Source organism: Panthera tigris, chromosome C2 (assembly GCF_018350195.1).
Source record: "Panthera tigris isolate Pti1 chromosome C2, P.tigris_Pti1_mat1.1, whole genome shotgun sequence".
Classification (NCBI taxonomy): domain Eukaryota; kingdom Metazoa; phylum Chordata; class Mammalia; order Carnivora; family Felidae; genus Panthera; species Panthera tigris.
The window spans coordinates 151141529-151159946 of NC_056668.1; the positions used below are offsets into that span (position 1 = coordinate 151141529).

At 53.8% G+C, this 18418-nt stretch overlaps 2 protein-coding genes across 10 annotated transcripts in view; both read right to left on the reverse strand.

The window, feature by feature from the left end:
• SLC22A14 (solute carrier family 22 member 14) overlaps positions 1-606 on the reverse strand; it is a 31448-nt gene extending 30842 nt beyond the window's left edge. For 6 of the 9 annotated variants that reach the window (XM_042956746.1, XM_042956738.1, XM_042956745.1 and 3 more), the window contains exon 1: positions 376-554. The gene's annotated coding sequence lies outside the window, so the exon portion shown is untranslated. The other 3 variants (XM_042956743.1, XM_042956741.1, XM_042956744.1) reach the window with 2 other exon arrangements.
• Positions 607-8759: 8153 nt separating this feature from the next.
• Positions 8760-17674, reverse strand: SLC22A13 (solute carrier family 22 member 13). Its single transcript, XM_007081025.3, has 10 exons — positions 17297-17674; positions 12104-12207; positions 11720-11874; positions 11295-11463; positions 10915-11035; positions 10729-10823; positions 10291-10505; positions 10003-10111; positions 9238-9453; positions 8760-9034 (listed from the first exon to the last, which is right to left on the reverse strand). The coding sequence occupies exons 1-10, from the start codon at positions 17672-17674 to the stop codon at positions 8941-8943; spliced, it is 1656 nt and encodes a 551-aa protein (XP_007081087.2). The 3' UTR covers positions 8760-8940.
• Between the last annotated feature and the right edge of the window lie 744 nt (positions 17675-18418).

The window sequence follows — 18418 nt, forward strand, 5'->3', positions numbered from 1 at the left end:
ACTAAGTCCATGGTAACTTGTTATAGCAGCTATCCGGAACTAATACAGTGCGTTTGTGTGTCAGGTTGGAGGGAGTGGAGGGGGAGAGAGGCTTCCCAGAGAGAATTTTGCTCTCGTCACAGAGACTGGGCTTTCAGGCATGGAGCCAGCTGTACCGGCCTTCCCCCACGGGGTCCCCTTCAGTGTCCCCCTCACGGGGCTCTGCCAGTCTGCGGGGCTCTGGAGCACCTGCTCCCTCAACTGATCCCGCAGTTCCCTTGCCAGATGGACAGGCCCCAGGCAATTGGTTCTCAATATACAAAAGAGACCCAGAAAAAGGAGGTAAAGCCGGGAGCAGCACTGCATCTGAGGGCAGGAAATGACCAGATGCCACACCTGGGAACTCACACTTCCCGTGAGGGCAGCCTGTTCCTTCCACAGACTCGTCACAGCTGAACAGGCCCCTGCAGGCTCCTGTCCACATCTGTGCTGAGAACGCAGCCCCACAATTGCCAGGTGTCATCATAATTGCCACCTTCCACCCCTCCTCCCCGGAGAGACAGGACCACAGTCAAAGCCAGGACCCACCTGACCACAATCCAGGCCTGGCCAGACCCTTGGAAGCAGAATCCTTGGGTTCCATTGGCGGCCGGGGACGAGTGTCACAATGGGGCCAGGCGGTCCGGGGGGGGGGGGGGGGGAGGAACGGTGGGGAGCAGTATTCGACCCCAGGGCACAGCTACCGCAGACCCCAGAGACAGAATGGGGCAAGGTGGGTGGATGGGAAGGAGAGTCCAAGGAGCTGCTCCCAGACCTGAGAACAGAGGTGTAAACAGAGCGGAGGCCTGGTCCTCAGTGGCTTCATTTGAGATGGGGGGTGGGGGAGGGGTGGAGAGAAGTTTAGGGAGCTGCCATAGGATGGTTTCTGCTTTCTCTGAAAGGAGGGAAGCCAGATGTTAGAAAGGAGGTAGGAGGGAAGGGAGCGATACGGAGAGGAGCGTGGAAACAGCCACTGGTGAAGATTGGAAAATAAGCTGATGAGAAAAAGCTGGCAGGGAAAAGCTGGGCGCTGTGAAACTTGAGGCTGGTGGCCAGGAATTCACAGAATAGGCCGGCTGGGCGTGTGACTTCGGCAGTGACGGCAGCCTGGGGTTCAGGGAGAGAGAAGGCCAACAGTCGGGCTCGTTCGCTGCTATGGTGTTGCTAGCTAGCTGGTCGCAACCAGAGTGGAAGGGGGAAAGAGAAGGCTTTTGGCAACAGGGAGGAGTGGTGTCTCTCCATAGACGTGAAAGTGGTGGCTTCCTTCCTCTAGTCCTAGAAGAGAGGACAGAGGCGGAGAGAAAGAAAGTACCAAAGTCAGCAGACCAGGGGGCCCAATGAGGCTAAGGAGGGTGTTATGGGATTGGATGTTTGTGTCCCCCAAATGTATATGTTGAAGCTAGCCCTTGGTGTGATGGTATTTGGAGAAGGGGCTTCTGGAGGTGATTTAGTTTAGATTAGCTCATGAGAGTGGGGCCCTTGTAATGAGACTAGTGGCATTAAAGAAGGAGGAGAGGGGCACCTGGGTGGCTCAGGTCATGGTCCCAGGGTTCGTGAGTTCCAGCCCTGGATCTGGCTGGCTAGCCATCTTGTGCCCCTGGCCCTTCCCCTCCTCTCCCTCTTCCTCCCCTCTCCTTTTCCCCTCCCCACCCTGCTTTTGTGTGCTTGTGCTCTCTCAAAAATAAATACTAAAAAAAATGTTTTTTACATTTATTTACTTTGGGAGACAGAGAGAGAGAAAGAGTGAGCAGGGGAGGGGCAGAGACAGAGGGAGACACAGAATCTGAAGCAGGCTCCAGTCTCTGCACTGTCAGCACAGAGCCCGACGTGGGGCTCGAACTCATAAACCATGAGATCATGCCCTGAGCTGAAGTCGGACACTCAACTGACTGAGCCACCCAGGCACCCCTCAAAAATAGATATTAAAAAAAAAAAGTAGGAGGAGAGAGAGAGAGACTGTTCCTTCCCACTCCACGTTCTTGCCCCGAGGAAAGGCCATGTGAAAGCACAGCAAGGAGGTGGCCGGCTGTCTGCAGGCCAGGAAGAGCCCTCACCAGAACCCGCCTCTGCTCACGCCCAGCCTCAGAAAGTGTGAGAAAACAAGTTTGTGTTTTTAAGCCACCAGTCTGCGGCACCTCGTTGCAGCCTGGGCAGTCCAAGGCAGACAGGAAGGAAGAATGGAGGAAACCAGCCGGAAGGATGGGGCTGCGGTCAGAGAAGGGGGTGTCTGAATTAGAGGCGCCTTCATTTACTGACTTCTACGCTAGGAATTGTTGAGATTTTGGTGGTGGGCGTGTAGTTTTGCAGGATGACAGCAGGAGCCTGGGTGGAAGGGACGGTGGTGAAGCAGGTGGTCTTCGGTGAGTGAGGCTGTGTTAGCCGGAAGTCAGTAAAAGGTTTCCGCAAGAGCAGAGCAGCAGCAGCGAGGAGAGAGGAGGAGGAGGAGGAGGAGGGAGGGGGAGGGGCTTACCTTGGCCCCCCAGCTGTGAGAGCCCAGGTGCCCAGAGGCAGAGGACACTGGTGTCCTTCTAAGAAGGGCTGGGGACATAGTTCCGGAGAGCGAGGTTGAGAGCACAGGGAGGGAGCCAGGTCAGGGGGAACAGTGTGGGAGTAGAGGAGTTGGCTGGAGAAGAGTGGGGTGCCCTAGGCTTTGGACATTGATGTGGCGACACAAGAACAAAGTACAGAGGTCTCAGTCTCAGAGGTCTCTCTGAGGAGGGCGGGCCCAGAGAAGCTGAGCTGTGCACCCAGGGCGCGGGCCAATGGGGCACCGATCAGCTGTTCGCCTCTTCCTCCCTCCAGTTCCACCGGTATCACCCCGTTTAATCATCAGGTCAGGTGAGGCGGTAATGTTTGCCATGGATTTCATTGTCGTAAGGACGCCCTGCCTTGTTTCTCTGCTCCTGCTTTTGCCCTGTTCCAAGCCATGCTTCAGATACAGCGTGAGTTTTATCATACCCATCTTGCGGGGCCACCTCCCTTGCTTGGAGAGAAAAAGACAACCAGTAGCTTTCATTGTTCTCAGAACAAAGTTCAAAATTAAACACGTGGCCCGATCTCTGCTGTCAGCACGGAGCCCACTTTGGATCCTCTGTCTCCCTCTCTCTGCCCCTTCCTGGCTCATTCTCTGTCTCTCAAAAACAAATAAAATATTAAAAAAAAAAAAAAAAATGTGGCCCGAGTGCGGCTTCTCAAACTTCCAGAACTCGTTCCGTCTTCACCCCAAAGTGCTTCTGCACCCCCCCCTGGTTGCCTGTGCCTCCTCTGGCCTGCACTTCCTTCTCTCCATGGATGACCATCCTTAGGGGGCCTTCCACGTCCTGCATGCTGGGTCAGCTGCCCGGTTTAACCCCACGGGGACCTCCAGATTCATCCAGATTCATCCAGAGCATTCCCCTGAGGCGCTGGGGAGCGGTTTCATGGCTGCAGATGAGTTGTGCACCTGTGGGTCCAGCATGCTCCCGAAGGCAGAGCGGTAGGTGAGCGGGTCAGTGAGTGAGGCGAGCCCGGGGTGCGTGAGTCAGGCCCAGGCTCCAGGACTCAGCCCTGAGACCTAGGGGTGTGGGGGAGGGGGGTGCGGAAGGGGTTGGCACTCCTTTTCTGTCTCCTTGGACTTGGGGGCCCACTGCCAGAGACCTTTGTCTTTCACACCCAAGATTAGAATCCTTGAGGATTCGAGTAAAGGGACCTATGAAACCATCCACTTGAGGGGCGCCTGGGTGGCTCAGTCGGTTAAGCGTCCGACTTCGGCCCAGGTCACGATCTCGCGGTCCGTGAGTTCGAGCCCCGCGTCAGGCTCTGGGCTGACGGCTCGGAGCCTGGAGCCTGTTTCCGATTCTGTGTCTCCCTCTCTCTCTGACCCTCCCCCATTCATGCTTTGTCTCTCTCTGTCTCAAAAATAAAATAAGCGTTAAAAAAAAAAAAAAACCATCCACTTGAAAATGGGGAGCCTAAGTACCAGGCTCCCGTCACCAAGGCCTGAGAGCTGAGCCCTGTGCCCCAGCTGACCGTCAAGGCTGCACTGCTAGGGTGTCTCCCCAGTCTGGGCTTTTCTCTGATCAACACAGTCTATGGAGAACCACCACAGTCCAGCCTGTGCTGGAAACTTCCTGGTATCATCAAGCCCCCTTTCTGTCAAGCTTCTCAGGGTAGAGCCAAGATCAGGTCCTCTGAGGTCCTAGGGGCTCAGCAGCTGAGCTCCTGTCAGCAACTGCTAAAAGACATTTCCCTTTTTTTTCTTCATTTTTATTTAATTTATTTTTTAAATTTACATCCAGGTTAGTTAGCATATAGTGCAACAATGATTTCAGGGGTAGATTCCTTAATGCCCCTGACCCATTTAGCCCATCCCCACAACCCCCCACAACCCCTCTAGTTAACCCTCTGTTTGTTCTCCATATTTAAGAGTCTCTTATGTTTTGTCCCCCTCCTTGTTTTTATATTATTTTTGCTTCCCTTCGCTTGTGTTCATCTGTTTTGTATCTTAAAGTCCTCATATGAGTGAAGTCATATGATATTTGTCTTTCTGTGATTGGCTAATTTCACTTAGCATAATACCCTCCAGTTCCATCCATGTAGTTGCAAATGGCAAGATTTCATTCTTTTCGATTGCTGAGGAATACTCCATTGTATGTATGTATGTATATATATATATATATATATATATATATATATACCACATCTTCTTTATCTATTCATACATCGATGGACACTTGGGCTCTTTCCATACTTTGGCTATTGTGGATAGTGCTGCTATAAACATGGGGGTGCATGTGTCCCTTCGAAACAGCACACCTGGATCCCTTGGACAAATGCCTGGTAGTGCAATTCCTAGGTTGTAGGGTAGTTCTATTTTTAGTTTTTTGAGGAACCTCCACACTGTTTTCCAGACTGGCTGCACCAGTTTGCATTCTCACCAGCAGTGCAAAAGACATCCTCTTTCTCCGCATCCTCGCCAACATCTGTTGTTGCCTGAGTTGTTGATGTGAGCCATTCTGACAGGTGTGAGGTGGTATCTCATCGTGGTTTTGATGTGTATTTCCCCGATAATGAGTGATGTTGAGCATTTTTTCATGTGTCAGTTGGCCATCTGGATGTCTTCTTTGGAGAAGTGTCTATTCATGTCTTTTGCCCATTTCTTCACTGGATTATTTGTTTTTTGGGTGTTGAGTTTGATAAGTTCTTTCTAGATTTTGGATACTAACCCTTTATCTGATATGTTGTTTGCAAATACCTTCTCCCATTCTGTCGGTTGCCTTTTAGTTTTGCTGATTGTTTCCTTCGTTGTGCAGAAGCTTTTTATTTTGATGAGGTCCCAGGAGTTCCTTTTTGCTTTTGTTTCCCTTGCCTCTGGAGATGTGTTGAGTTAGAAGTTGCTGCGGGCAAGGTCAAAGAGGTTCTTGCCTGCTTTCTCCTCGAGGATTTTGCTGACTTCCTGTCTTACATTGAGGTCTTTCATCCATTCTGAGTTTATTTGTGTGTATGGTGTAAGAAAGTGGTCCAGGTTCATTCTTCTGCATGTCGCTGTCCAGTTTTCCCAGCACCACTTGCTGAAGAGACTGTCTTTATTCCATTGGGTATTCTTTCCTGCTTTGTCAAAGATTAGTTGGCCATACGTTTGTGGGCCCATTTCTGGGTTCTCTCTTCTGTTCCATGGCTCTCTTCTGTTCTTGTGCCAGTACCATACTGTCTTGATAATTACAGCTTTGTAATACAGTTTGAAGTCTGGGATTGTGATACCTCCAGCTTTGGTTTTCTCTTTCAAGATTGCTTTGGCTATTCAGCGTCTCTTCTGGTTCCATACAAATTTTAGGATTGTTTGTTCTAGCTCTGTGAAGAATGCTGGTGTTATTTTGATAGGGATTGCACTGAATATGTAGACTGCTTTGGGTAGTATCGACATTTTAGCAATATTTGTTCTTCCTATCCAGGAGCATGGAATATTTTTCCTTTTTTTTTTGTGCCTTTCTCAATTTCTTTCATAAGCTTTCTATAGTTTTCAGTGTATCGATTTTTCACCTCTTTGGTTAGATTTATTCCTAGGTATTTTATGGTTTTTGGTGCCATTGTAAATGGGATCGATTCCTTGATTTCTCTTTCTGTTGCTTCATCGTGGGTGTGTAGGAATGCAACCGATTTCTGTGCGTTGGTTTTATATCCTGCCACTTTGCTGAAAAAGACATTTCCCTTTTAAACAGAACAGGCCACAGGGCATTTTTTATTACATACAAAGAAAAATCTTTCCCCCAACAGCCCACAATCCCTAAAAAAAAGTTCTCAAAGACCTGGCCCAAAGGCAATAGGTGAATCTTTGCAGCATTTATGCTTGTGTCCTGATCTGTTTAAGTCTCTTCCCAGGAATGGAGATCATTCTGCCTCAAAAGGACGCAGTGTCCACATTGTAGAGGAGGTTGCTGTGAGAAGTAAATGAGATGAATCCTTTTCGGAATTACCAAATAAAATCTGTGCTGTCTAGTTGACAATAGGTTTACAACCTATGGGAAATACGTACGAACCAACCCTCCCTCCCCCAAACCTTAGACACTTCCCTTCCCGGTTCTTCTGCCCCTCTCCATTCCCAGGGCTTATTTGTTGTGGGCTTTGCAATGAGCGTGAGCCAAAGAACTGAAGTCTCTGTGTCACCTCAAGTCCAATCAGACTACTTTTTGGGCTTACATGGGCATAGGCGACTTCCTGGTAAGACTGTAACCTCTATAGTACTCAGCCCAGGAATCGGGGCGGGGGAGGGGGGGACTTCACACTAGGAGACAAATTGCCTGCTGTACCCCCCCCTCCCCCACCCCAGGGTGCCTGTCCATCAGACACCTGCTCTCACATGAACTTTAATTAAAGCTTCGCTTCACAGCGCTCCGAGTCTCCGAGTCCCTCCTTTGGTGGAGGAGTTGCCTCTGGCTTTGAACTGGCCTCTGCCCAGATCCAGGTTAGGCAGGTTGTTTTCACGACCAGGCAGGTTTGGCCTGCGTACCACACTGCGCCACAAAAGACTTTCAGGTGTACCCAACGGGTGACTTTAGCTTGGGATTCCATGACTGGGTGCATGGCGGGAAGCTAAAAAGAACTTTTCCCCACCACCCCAAAGCTGAGTCTGTAAGTAATAAATGATGTAATCTGGAGGTTGGGTCCGAGAGCAAACAGCCAAGAAAGAATTCTTGAGACGTTTTTGGTGCAAAAAAAAAAAGAGTGATTTTATTAAGGTCCGAGGACACAACTCGTGGGCAGAAAAATCTGCATTCTAAGTGTGAGGAGTGACTGATTGTGTAGGGCTTTTTATCCTATGAAGGGAGGAGGTGATGTCAGCGCTCCAAGAAATTGAGTCTATAGGTTTCTGGAGGTCTGACTATTCCTAGGATTGAGCTTTTCTTGTAAATCACGAAGACAGTTACAAACTGATGGAGTCTTGCGTCCTTTATGACTGTGATCTTTATCAGGTGACCATTGGCTTTTTCCTTCCTTTGGTCATGAGTCTGAGAAATGTCCCATGTGTCCCCCTCCCACCTTGGGGGAGGGGAACGTGGAGTGCCAACTGACCTTTTGTTACGTCCTCAATAAAGATTCGCGTATTCAAACGAGGTGCTGGACACCTTCGTGCCAGATTTACAAAGATGGGGAGCACTCCCTCCAGCCTCCATCAGGGAAGGTGAGTGGGAGAAAGGGAGGGAGGTCCAGAAGGAGCCCCTCTTCAGGCCTGGGCCTCTGGGGAGAGGCGGAACCTCACTGTCTGCAGGGCAGTTAGCTGGGGAGGCCTTGGAGGAAGGGCACGGGAGGGGAAGAGGCCGGGCAAGCTCTTTTCCACTCTTTGCTGGTGCGAGGATGTATGGTGCTCTTGTGGGCCAGGTGGCTACCGGGGAAGGCGCTCTAGCTGGAGGTCCCTTGATGGGATGCAGCCAGGAGGGCTGTCTCGTAACATGAGGAATGCTGGCAGTAAGAGACATGATGGGGGCAGCAGTGCTGGGGCAAGAGCTGAAGAGAGGGCCCTGGAGGTCAGCTGTGAGTACGCTCCTCGGATGAAGGAACAAGGCAGGGGCCCTGGGAGCACCGCTGAGAAATCCACCGATGTGTCCCCATGGAGGAGCTGTTAGAAGCCTGCCAGAGAACACTCGCTGATGATCAGCCAGTACACGCAGGGAAAGAACCACGGCCAGCAGCAGCAGAGCAGAAAGCCCTTTCCCCTGGCCCTGCAGGAGCCAGAAGCAGCAGAGGTGAAAGGGAGGAGGGAGGTGAGGACGGGAACAACCAGCCTCCTCCCTTTCCCCACTGCCGTTCCCTGGGCCACGAGGTCAGGTATGAGCTGGACTGAACTCGGGGCAGGGGGTGGAGGCTCTTTGAAGAGAGGACAACACTGAAGCTTTGGTTTCGAGCAGACAGAGTCCTCTCTCAGCAGGATGGCGGGTCCTGTGGGGCCTCCCCCTGAGCCAACGGGGCCCAGCCTAGCCACCGGAAGGAACTACAACCTTCCCATCCACAGCCTTTTCTCCCACCGGCCTGGGTACCGGCTGCGGCTTCCAACTTCCTCTCCCCCTGCTGCTGCGTTCTTGGAAAGGCCCTACCCGTCTGCTCTGCTCTGGGCTTAAATGTTTTGAGGGCAGGGGGACCCCAGACTGAGGGAACTAGAGGAGCCGTAAGCCCGCAAGTCTATTAGAGAACCAGGGAAGCCCAAGAAACGCTCAAGGCCCGACCCCAGAACAGGGGTGGGGGTGGGCGGGGTTGAGAAAGGTGGTGAGGGGTGACGAGAAGAGGGAGGCCCTCACAGACACTTCAGAACCGGGCAGCCAGCGGCCGGGACGGGGACCAGGTCAGGGGTGTGCTTCCTCCAACTGCGAGGGGGGCCGTGCCGGCAGCCCCCAGCCATTTCCAGGGGGTGTCCAGGCAGCTCCCTGCTGTGCTCCAGCTCCAGGGACACGATCAGAAGTACGTGCTGCTCGTGAGGGTCACCCCTGGGCTGGAAGTTCTTCCTGAAGCCTCTGTTTCCTTTTCTGAAGGTGCTGACTCCAGAGACCTGGTGGGAGCCGGAGGCCGTCACCGGCCGGCCACGAATGGGTCCCGTGGCAGCGTCCTTCACCGCCCCTCCCCCAGGGGAGGGGACCTGGCCCAGAGCCAGTCGGATGTGTGTGGCTCCCGAGGGCCCCCGTATTGGCCTCTGAGCAACAGAGGACACATAGTGAGGTGGGGCCCAGGCTTCAGAGAAAGCGAGCAGCTCACCGTGGGTGGGGCACCTCCTCCAGCTCCTTGATGGTGTCCTTCAGGGGCTGGCCCCGTGTCTCCGGCAACAGGGCACAGAGGAAGCCTGCCCCGATGGGGAGGCTGCCGTAGGTGAGCATAGGGAGGGCTGCCTGGTACTCGCCCAGCAGGCTCACGAGAGGGGTGAGGATCCCCCCGATCCTCGAGGAGATGCCCATCAGCCCCATGCCTGTCTGCCTGTGGGAAGGCCCGTCCGACTGAGCACACCCAGCCGCGACCCCCGGGCCACAGCCCCACCCCCGCTGCGCCTTGGTGGGGGGGGGGGGGTGCCCAGCCCCTCATTATGGCCCCGCAGGCCTGCCGCCTCCCCAGCCTCACCGGCCTTCTGCTCTCTGCTCCCGCATAGTAACTGCATGTAGTCAGGCCACGTGCCACGCCTCTCTCACCTCCAGGCCTGTCTATCTGCTGCCCCCCTGCTCGCCTACCAAGTCTCAGGTCAAAGGCTGCACCTCACGTCTCCCCAGCAACCCCTGAGTGTTCCTCCTTCTGAGCCATTCATTCTTAGACTTGCTCCATATCCCAGGCTCCACAAGGCCAGGGCGTGCCCTCCTTCTGTATCTGTCCTCCACTGCCTGGGATAAGACGGGGACTCGGGCTAGATTCCTAGCTGCCCGGACCCCATCCGCGCTGCTGCCCCGCGAGCCGGCCTCATAAGCCAGCTGCCTGCGGGACAGGGGTGAGGGCAGAGGAGCGGGAGGGGTGAGGGCAGAGGGCGGCAGCCCTTACCGGATGACGGTGGGGAAGAGCTCGGCACAGTACACGTAGGAGATGGTAAAGCTGGCGGCCATGGCGAACTTGCCCACCACGGCCAGCACAGTGACCACCACCGGCAGATCTGGGGGAGGGTGCCGGTCAGCCGCAGGCAGGTGGACGGCCCCGTGCCCCGGGCCCCACCCCTGCCCCGTCTGGCCCCCTCTGCTCCCGGGCCCCAGGGTTGCCCTCACTCCTGGAGGCGGGGGGGGGGGGGGTGGGGGGATGGGGAGGGCAGGAATGTGGCAGAGCCAGCCCCGGCACCTGCTGGGACAAAGACGATGCCGATGCACACGAGGCCACCCAGAACCAGAGTCAGCATCTGGCTCCACTTGCGCCCCAACCACTGCATCATGAAGATGCTGAAGCAGCGGGCGGGAACCTCCACGGCTCCGAAGACGAGCTGCGTCAGGTAGATGTCCAGGCCAAAGTCACCGACTTGGAAGCTCAGGCCATAGTACCCCAGACTGTCCACAAACCTGCAAAGTGTCCACGAATCCCTATCACTGCTGGGGGATGAGACACCATCCCTCTCAGAGGTAGCCTGTCTCTGAGCAGGAGGCAGCAGCACAGCCAGGGAGAAACCCAGTGAGGCCACACAGCCCGACCCTGACCGCCAGCCACCGTGTCCCAGCCGCACCAGAGACGGGACAGCCCTTTGGCGTGGGCCTCAGGGCGGGGCGCGGGCCCTGGAGCGCTCACCAGACATAGAAGAAGATCAGGGTCATTTTCCGGAGCCGGGGGTGTCTGAACAGATCCAGGGGGTTCCCTGAGGGGCCTGTCTTCTCTGGGACCAGCTGGGGGCACGAGGCACAGTGAGGGGCCAGGCAGAAAGGTCTGGGCCCGCCAGACTCAGGGGCAGGGCTGGGCTTGGCCTGTGAGAAGTACCTGGCTCAGGAGCTCTGGGGAGAGTTTCCGCCTGTTGACGGAGGCCGCCTTCTGAATCACTTGTTTGGCCTCCTCCACCCTCCCTCTTGTCAGAAGCCACCGCGCCGACTCTGGCAGAGCCCTGCAGGTCAGGAATGGCTCTGACCTTGGAGCCCGCCCCACCCCCCCACTCCCCCAGGGGCCTTCCCAGCTGTTCCAGGGCACACAGAACCTCACACCCATCGCACTGTGGAGCGTTCCCCGAGGTGAATGTGAGTGTTGCGCTGCAACCACACACACCCCCGCCCTCCCCCCCCCCCCCCCCCCCCCCCCCCCCCCGCACAGCTAGCAGGGGTGGGTGGGGAGGGGGAAACGGCTTGCTCCTGGGAAGTACTCCTCACCAGATGTAGAAGAAGAGTAGCAAGACAGGTGCGGTGCCGGCCATTTGGAAATACCTCCAGTTTCGGACGCCATAGGCGAGTCCTGCTAATGCCATCTGACCCAGGGAGAAGGCGCACTGGACCAGGACCACGGCCTGAGTCCTCCTGGAGGGCCCCACCCACTCTGTAACTGTGCGAACAGAGAGACTGAGACCCGGCCAGGCCCCCACCCCCACCCGCGGGCCCCCAGCTCCCTCCCCGTCATTCCCTAGACGGTCTTCTGTCAGGGTGGGCCTCGGTCCCACTTGCGGTGTGGGTGCCTGACAAAGCTCCCCCGGGCAGTCCGGGAAAGTGGCCGGCCCAGACCCCAAGGCCTCACCCCATGCCTGAAGGCTTAGGGACCCAGATACTCACCTAGGGGGACGTTTAGGGACCCAGATACTCACGTAGGGAGACGTTGCTGAAGGCGAACCCAGAGACAGCAGTAGCCACGGCAAAGTGCAGGACCATGTAGAGCTCAAAGCTGGGCACAAAGGCCGTGGTCGGGCCGAGGAGGGCGAACAGTAGCAGCTGCACCAGGATACTGACCTTGCGGCCAATCCTGGAGTAACAGAGGGGCAGGAAGTATGGGAGACCCAGCCCTGCCCTGGGCTCTCTGTCTGACAGAGGACACGTGACCCTGCCCTGCGAGCTCTGTTTGAGGGAGAGGGGAACAGGGCCTTATCCCAGACACCAGTGAAGGGCACGGGGGCGGGGACGGGGCGAGAGGGGGAACTGTACCGGGAACGTAGGAGCATGCGAGGTCAAGGGCGAGCCGGTCAAGTTCCTACCGGTCACAGAGGGGCCCGAAGACGAGAGCCCCAGTGAGGAGCCCGGCCATGAACACCGACTGCGAGGTCTCCTTCAGGTGCTTCTGACCACAAACGAGGTTGAACTGAGGCAGACACAGGCAGATGTGAACCAGGGGCAGCCAACGGCAAGTCCTTTGTCGTCCAGCCCACCCACTGCAAACCTCTCAGGGCAGATGCCCGTGATTCCCAAAGTGTGTGCGAAGGCACCCCAGGGCACCAGAACAAATTCATGGGGCACAGAACGACATTCGGAATTTTAAAGGAAAATGCAGCAATCCTCAACATCTGTCTGGCATTACAAGAACTACCAACTAAGGACAGTTCTGGTTCAACATGAGATCACGCTACATTCCTTCCAGTGACATCATATCTATGTGAAGCTGTATTTTGGGGAGGTGTTTTGAAAAAAAAAAAAAGCAAGCACCATGGGGAATGGAAAATGAGGGTGTCAGTGTTTAAGGACTGAGAAGTTGCACAGTTCCCAATGGGCACATACATCCTATTAGTAGGGTGTTGTATTTATTTAAAGATGAAAAATATGGAGTGCCTGGGTGGCTCAGTCGGTTGAGCGTCTGACTTCGGCTCTGGTCATGATCTCATGGTTTCTGAGTTCGAGCCCCGTGTCGGGCTCTGTGCCGACAGCTCAGAGCCCGGAGCCTGCTTCGGATTCTGGGTCTCCCTCTCTCTCTGCCCTCTCCCACTTGTGCTGTCTCTCAAAACTAAATAAACATTAAAAAAATTTAAAAAAAATTAAAATGAAAGATATTTCCTTTCAGTTTCTGTGTATTATTTTTTAAAACAGTTCCTAAGTCATTTGAACATAATTACCTGTTAGGTTGTTTGGCCCTAATTACTCAATACACAAAACTTAGGTTTTTATTTTGGCTTGGAGATGCCAGGTAGAATTGCTGAGACATTAAGGATACAAAGTTTGGAACCCTTGACAGGCCACTAATTACTGCTTCCTGACAAATGGGGCCTCTAGCCCACAGCCAGGGCACCCCTGTGACTTCCTTGGGCCTCATCAAATGTCCCCATCCGGCTGCAAAATCTCCGTGAAACTCTCACCATTCACTGCCAGTGAGAATCCCAAGGAGCCCTCACGCCCCACTTGCAGAAGGAGATCAAGACGGAGGGACACGCACACGCGTGGGCGTGCGTGTGGGCGCTCATGTGCCTGCACACACAGGGGTGGGGCGACCCACCTGGAGACTCAGAGAGACTGAGAAACTGAGTGGAAAAAATATGCATGTTCGCCTAACTCTGTACGTATCTACTGCATGTGCACATACTGTAGGCACATGTGACTGACCCCGCCCCCCCCTCCCCCCCCCTCCATTGGTCCGTGGGCCCTTCCGGGAGTTCTGTGCCCCCTGCACACAGCTCAGCTCCGGACGTGAATGTCGGTGGAGGGAAACACGACAGATGAGTTGTCCTCTGCGGCTCAAGGTGATAGCTTCACAATCACTGATGCCGTTTGAGGGCTCACTCTGTGCTGGGCAGTCTGCTGCATGCTTCACATGTATTATCTAATTCTGACACCAATCCTTGATTTATTATTCCATTCCCCTGAGGGAGGGGAGGTTAAGCGGCTTCTCCGAGGTCCCGCTGCTGGATGGCAATGGAGTTCAGGCATCCCTTTTGCCCCAGACAGGGACTGAAACTGCCTGAAAGCTCAGAGAACGTTTGCTGAATGAATCAACACATGAATACCTAGAGCTAGCCAACTAGCCACTCATCATCAGTCAAAATCGCTAAAATCATTTTAGCAAGAAATGAATCAGTCCAGGAGATACCATTGTGCTCATACTTCTGTTCTCTAATTTTCAGTATATGTCTAATGATTGCCTAATGGCCCCTGGGAGCAAAGGGGGGCAAGATAAGGGATCAGAACTTGTTCCACCCAGTTCTATTCTTTTTTTTTTTTTTTAACGTTTATTTATTTTTGAGACAGAGACAGAGCATGAATGGGGGAGGGTCATAGAGAGAGGGAGACACAGAATCTGAGACAGGCTCCAGGCTCTGAGCTGTCAGCACAGAGCCCGACGCGGGGCTCGAACTCACGGACCGGGAGATCGTGATCTGAGGCGAAGTCGGACGCTTAACCGACTGAGCCACCCAGGCGCCCCCACCCAGTTCTATTCTGTTTGGTTTTTGTTTAGCAAGCACAGAGTGCCTTTGTAGTTAGACGCTATTTAAAATAACTCATAAAGGCCTGCTGCTATCAGCCTCTGGAATCTGAACAGAGAGGCTTTGTGGGACTTTGTTAACCTATCTGTTGGTGTCTTGGTTTCTCGTGTACAAAATGGGGATAAAATATATTACATGGTGTCCCCCAGCAGGATTAAAGGAATTAATGCATGGAACATGCTTAGCACAGTGGCTGTCACACAGGAAGTCCTCAGTAAATGTCAGCTCAGCAGAGGGGGCACCGCCGCCCCCCCCCCCCCTCACCCCGTGCTCATGAAACTCACAGCTGGTGACCGACACCTCGGACACATGGGGCTATAGTGTTCTGAAGGCACAGATGCCGACCCCAGGGAGTCTTCCAAGGCTGGTGCCCCTACTCGGTGGCCACCACTCGCTACCTCCTTATAGCTTGTGTAGCCCTTATTTCATTCAGTCCTCATTCTAACCTCGTAAAGGATTATCATTCCCACTGTGCAACCACAGAGGCCGAAGCTTGGAGAGGTGCCAAGACGTGGCATGCAGGTGGAACAGAGGCAAAAGGCCTCCCCACCTGGGACGCCAGCCATTACCCTCTCCGACCCTAATGGCCAGAGTGGAGGGTTCTGTCTGGGGCTTGCCACGTGGGCACACAGAATCCCGCCCCCATTCTTGGAGCACTCACATCACATCTTCCTCCCCTGTTCCAAAAGCTTCCATGGCTCCCTTTGGTCTCTAGGAGAGAGCCCAAATCTCTCAGCTCTGTATCTAAGACCGTGGAAGAGTCATCTCTTCCTGATTTCCCAACATCTTCGTTGGTCAGCATTCCTCGGTCATGCCAATCATTTTCATGCCTCCGGATCTAGAAACGGCTATTCCCTCTGCTTCCCCTTCCCTCCCATTCTTTCCCCTTCTCTGGGCCCAAGACAGATCACACTGTTGTTAGTCATTCAGAGTCTATTTCCCTCCCGATTCCAAGGTTCATGTGGACAAGGCTGGGAATTATTTTTTTCTTTTACCAAGGACGGGCACCCAGGAAATGTTGGGAGGTAGATTGAGAAGGAGAAATGCACTCTGCTCTTCAAGAATACATAGCCTATAAGGCAATGTGCTCTTTTCTTCTCAAATTAGGACTATCCATATTTCAGTTTGAATATGAAGCTGCTGGTTATCAGAAGGAACGTTGGGAAGTCAGCTCAGAGAGAGGCCCCTGAATCAGTGTGGTGGAGCCCCTCCTCACAGATGGGAAGCAGAGGGAAACGACCTCACGCAACAGAGCTTTGGAAGCAAAGTTGGACTCAGCACATGGGTGCAGGGCACAAAGTACCCAAGGTGTTCACTCTTTTGGGAATCCAAGTCCTTGAGAGTGTTGGAGCAGGAGAAGCATGGTAGGGAAGGGCAAGAGGTCCAAGGCCCAATGCCGGTGGTGGCACAGTCCAGGTCGGTGATTAAAGACCAAGAGGTTAGCCTCAAATCCTTAGAGAACTCGAACAAGGTGCCTCCCTCCTCTGACTGTTCCCTGCACAGTTAATACTCAGCAAGCCTCAGCTGAACAAAATTGCATGAACAGTCCAGCACAGGGTGTAAACGGGGCTAAAGAAGTCTGGAAGTCTGAGAAGTCTGGAAGTTTGCCTGGGTTTTGAGGATGGTGTTTGGCCACGTAGGCACCCACAGCATATGGGGACCAGTGGAGGCTGGTCCTACCAAGAGGGTGATGCTGGGAACCTGGAGAGGCCACTGGGGACCAGACTGGGCTCTGCTGGGAGAGCTCCTAGGCCGCATGCGGCTCTATGGAGCAGAATGGGGTAGAGGGTCAGGAGGAAGACAGGCAGGACAGATCTTTAGGCTGCAAGGGTTCTGGGGGCAGGTTTATGGTCACATATTAAAAGTGAATGCCTGGGGGTGCCTGGCTAGTTCAGTCAGTAGAGTGTGCAACTCTTGAGCTTGGGGGTTGTGAGTTCAAGCCCCAAGTTGGTTATAGAGATTACTTAAAAATTGAAAATCTTAAAGAAAATGACTTTGGTCAAAACATCATTCTCTGAAAGCCTCTAAAAAGTAAATACTTTTTTTACCTGCAGAGAAAAAAATAAACGAAGGCCTCTGGACTCCAGATTCCCCTCTCCACAAAGGCTCAGGATTCGCCACCCTCAAGGTGAGTCATCCAGACCTCCCAACAACACTCGCCCCTTGGATGCTGGACCATCTGTGCTCTTTCCCAATCCTGCAGGGACCTGAGTGGGAGTCCCACGTCCACGATCAGCTCATTACGTTGCCCTGGACAAGTCGTCTCCCTACGCTGTGCCTCAGACCCAGCTTCTGGGAAGCAGCAGAGTGGGCCTGGATGTTTCCAGAGAGCCGTCCTTGCTCAGGTGGCTGGAGTGGGAATCTGTTTGTCTGCTCAGATCCTCCCTAAGAAAATGAGTTAAGCAGAGCAAGTGCTGTTATCTGCCGGACAAATCCTAGAGTCACAGTGCGTCCGGTCCCCTGGAGGCAGGTGGGGAGAGCTTTAGAGAGGGCAACTGAAGGGCAGGAAGCCCACATCAGGCAAGCAGGAGGTCAGACAAGTGGATGGGGATCCAGGAAGGTAGGTAAGCAGGCAGATACGCAGGGGCAGACTGAAAGACAAGGGCAAGTGGACCGACAGTTGGGAGCACTGGGGGGAAAGACATAAAGACAGGAAAGCAGGAAGGGATAGGAAAAAGGTCAGGCAACTGGGCACACAGGCGGATAGATGGATAAAAGGGTAGACAAAAATGGACAGAGGGACAGACAAATCAGAGACAGAATATGGATTGAAAGGTAGATGGACCAGTAGTCAGAGGACAAAGAGGAAAGCAGGATGAATGGTCAAAAAAAAAAAAAAAAGCCATACCAAGTGGTCAATCATTCGTGGATGGGTGCTCCAGGGCAGATACAGAAGCAGCAACACCGGCAGCTGAGGGCAGACGGTCAGGCAAAGGAGCTGACCGACCCCAAACGGGCCGACAGGCAAAAGGGCAGCCCTACCTCGTTCTTTAGGGACAGGGGCCTGTCTTCGGGATACTCCCAGCCTGCCTCACAAGGCTGCGTCTCATTGAAGTGGTGGCTGAGGATGTCCTCCAGGCTGGCGTCGTCAGGGGGCGGCCGGAACATAAGGCAGGACTCAGGCTTGCCCCCAGCATCCAGGGGCACGCTCAGTGTCAGCTGTTCAGCCGCACTCAGGTTCAAAGTGTGGTTCTTGACCCAGGCTACTGAGCAGTGGTGGGCCTCGTGCTGGATCATGAAGACCTGGGCAAACATGTAGTAAGCGGACAGGAAGCCGGGAATGCTCAGCAGCATCACCAGCTGTATCTGGAAGCGACCAAAGTCGCCTATTTCAGCCAGGACCTGGCCAAATTGAGCCATGTCTACTGGTCAGCCTGGGGCCATAGACAGCTCTGCAGCTCGGCTGTGGGGCGCTTACTCCTCCGAGCGGAGGTGACAGCTGTGTTAATGTTTAATCCAGCCTTTGACCTGTCACACTTCAACTCCCTGGCTGTAGCCTGGGCAGGATAGAATATGATAAAAAAAAAAAAAGTAGTCTACTCTGGTTTGCAAAATGCAAGGATGCTTTATTGACCGTGCGATGGACACAAGCCCCACAGAAGGACTTTCTCAGGCCCCGCACAGGAGCGAGCTTCAGCCAAATGTTCGACAGTGCACAAGCAGCATCCCCTCCCATGTCATCCCAAACAAATCGCACCCAGCTCAAACCCCTCCCATTATGATAGACCCCAAATTCTGAGGGTAGTTCTGACACTTAGAGGGACACAGAAGTCCCTTCTAGGGACCAGCCCAGAATAGACAATGGGGGTAAATCAGGAGAGGAGCAAGGACCCAGCCTGCCTACTCACTTGGTCAGCTGCCCAATCTGGCCTCTTGATCTGCTGATCTTATCTTTCTCTTATTTTTTTTTTATTTAAAAAAATTTTTTTAATGTTTTCTTATTTTATATTTGAGAGAGAGAGACAGAGCATGAGCAGGGGAGAGGCAGAGAGGGGAGGAGACAGAATCTGAAGCAGGCTCCAGGCTCTGAGCTGTCAGCACAGAGCCGGACTTGAGGCTCAAACTCACAAGCAGTGAGATTGTGACCTGAGCCGAAGTCAGATG